We start from the raw sequence: 979 nt of genomic DNA, 5'->3' as shown, positions 1-979 counted from the left end.
ACAAAACCAAAAACCTGGTCTTTTTAAGTTTATACATATATCGGGGATCCTGTTAATTGACCAGTTTCCCCTTCTCACATTGGCTCTCATAAAGCCTGGAGCCCATGCCCTGCCCGGACCTGGCAGGTGCGTGAGTCGCCTGATGCTGCATTCTTGGCATCTGCCATTGATTTTTCTTCTCTTTGTCCCACTTTTCACTCCTGCTCTCTTGCTGTTTTGTAAATCCCTGTAAGATCCCTCAAAGCCTTTCTGGAACAAGGTTTGCCTAAATCAATAAACTAATCAATACAAATAGAAAACCTTCCTTGCAGGGTTGTGGTGAGGATTAAACAGAATAATGGATGTGAATTCCAGCCCAGAGTTCCCTCCCAGGCTTGGCCAAATGGTGAACTGCCAGCTGGGGCCAAGACGAGGGTCCTGCTGGAGGTCCCCACCCACTGTGCGGCCTCCATCTTCCTGACTCTGTAGAAGTCTCAGGCTACTGCCCCTCCACGCTTGTCTTGCCCTCACCACACATTCTTTGTTCTCCCTGAATACTTGTGGGTAGGAGCAGGTGGGCGGCTATGTCTGTCCCCTCTCCTCCCACTCTCCTCAGAAGTCATACTATCAGCAACGAGTTCCCCTTTCCCTTGCCTCTTCCCTGAGATCTCAAATGCCCTAAGAGCTGAGCACCTCACTTGCTATGTCTTCGAGTAGTTGGCATGTGGTGGGCGCACCTTGGTAAAGAGACGACAGAGATCATCTGGTCCAGCGTACACATTTGACAAATGAGGAAACTGAGGCTCAAGAAGGAAAGTGTTGGAGCCAAGTCCCTAACATGCAAGGTCTGAAAATTAAGTTCACAAACTTGTTGCAACGATGTTGCTAACCTTTTTTGATATCAGAGGGATTATTCATTATGAATTTGTACCAACTGGACAAATAGTTAACCAAGTTTACTATTTGGAAGTGCTGAAAAGGCTGCATGAAAAAGTTAAAT

General features: G+C 46.9%; 1 protein-coding gene across 1 annotated transcript in view; it reads left to right on the top strand.

Annotated features, from left to right (window-relative positions):
- The window catches only part of SLIT1 (slit guidance ligand 1), a 185,517-nt gene that overhangs the window by 116,957 nt on the left and 67,581 nt on the right, over positions 1–979 (top strand). Inside the window, exon 8 of the mRNA XM_019639006.1 lies at positions 95–126. Coding sequence (XP_019494551.1) covers positions 95–126 — 32 coding nt within the window. The remainder of the gene's footprint in view (positions 1–94; positions 127–979) is intronic.

The sequence above is a fragment of the Hipposideros armiger genome, unplaced genomic scaffold (genome assembly GCF_001890085.2).
Source record: "Hipposideros armiger isolate ML-2016 unplaced genomic scaffold, ASM189008v1 scaffold_42, whole genome shotgun sequence".
NCBI lineage: Eukaryota > Metazoa > Chordata > Mammalia > Chiroptera > Hipposideridae > Hipposideros > Hipposideros armiger.
Note: the sequence above shows the minus strand (reverse complement) of the source record. Positions and strands in the feature narration are given on the sequence as shown.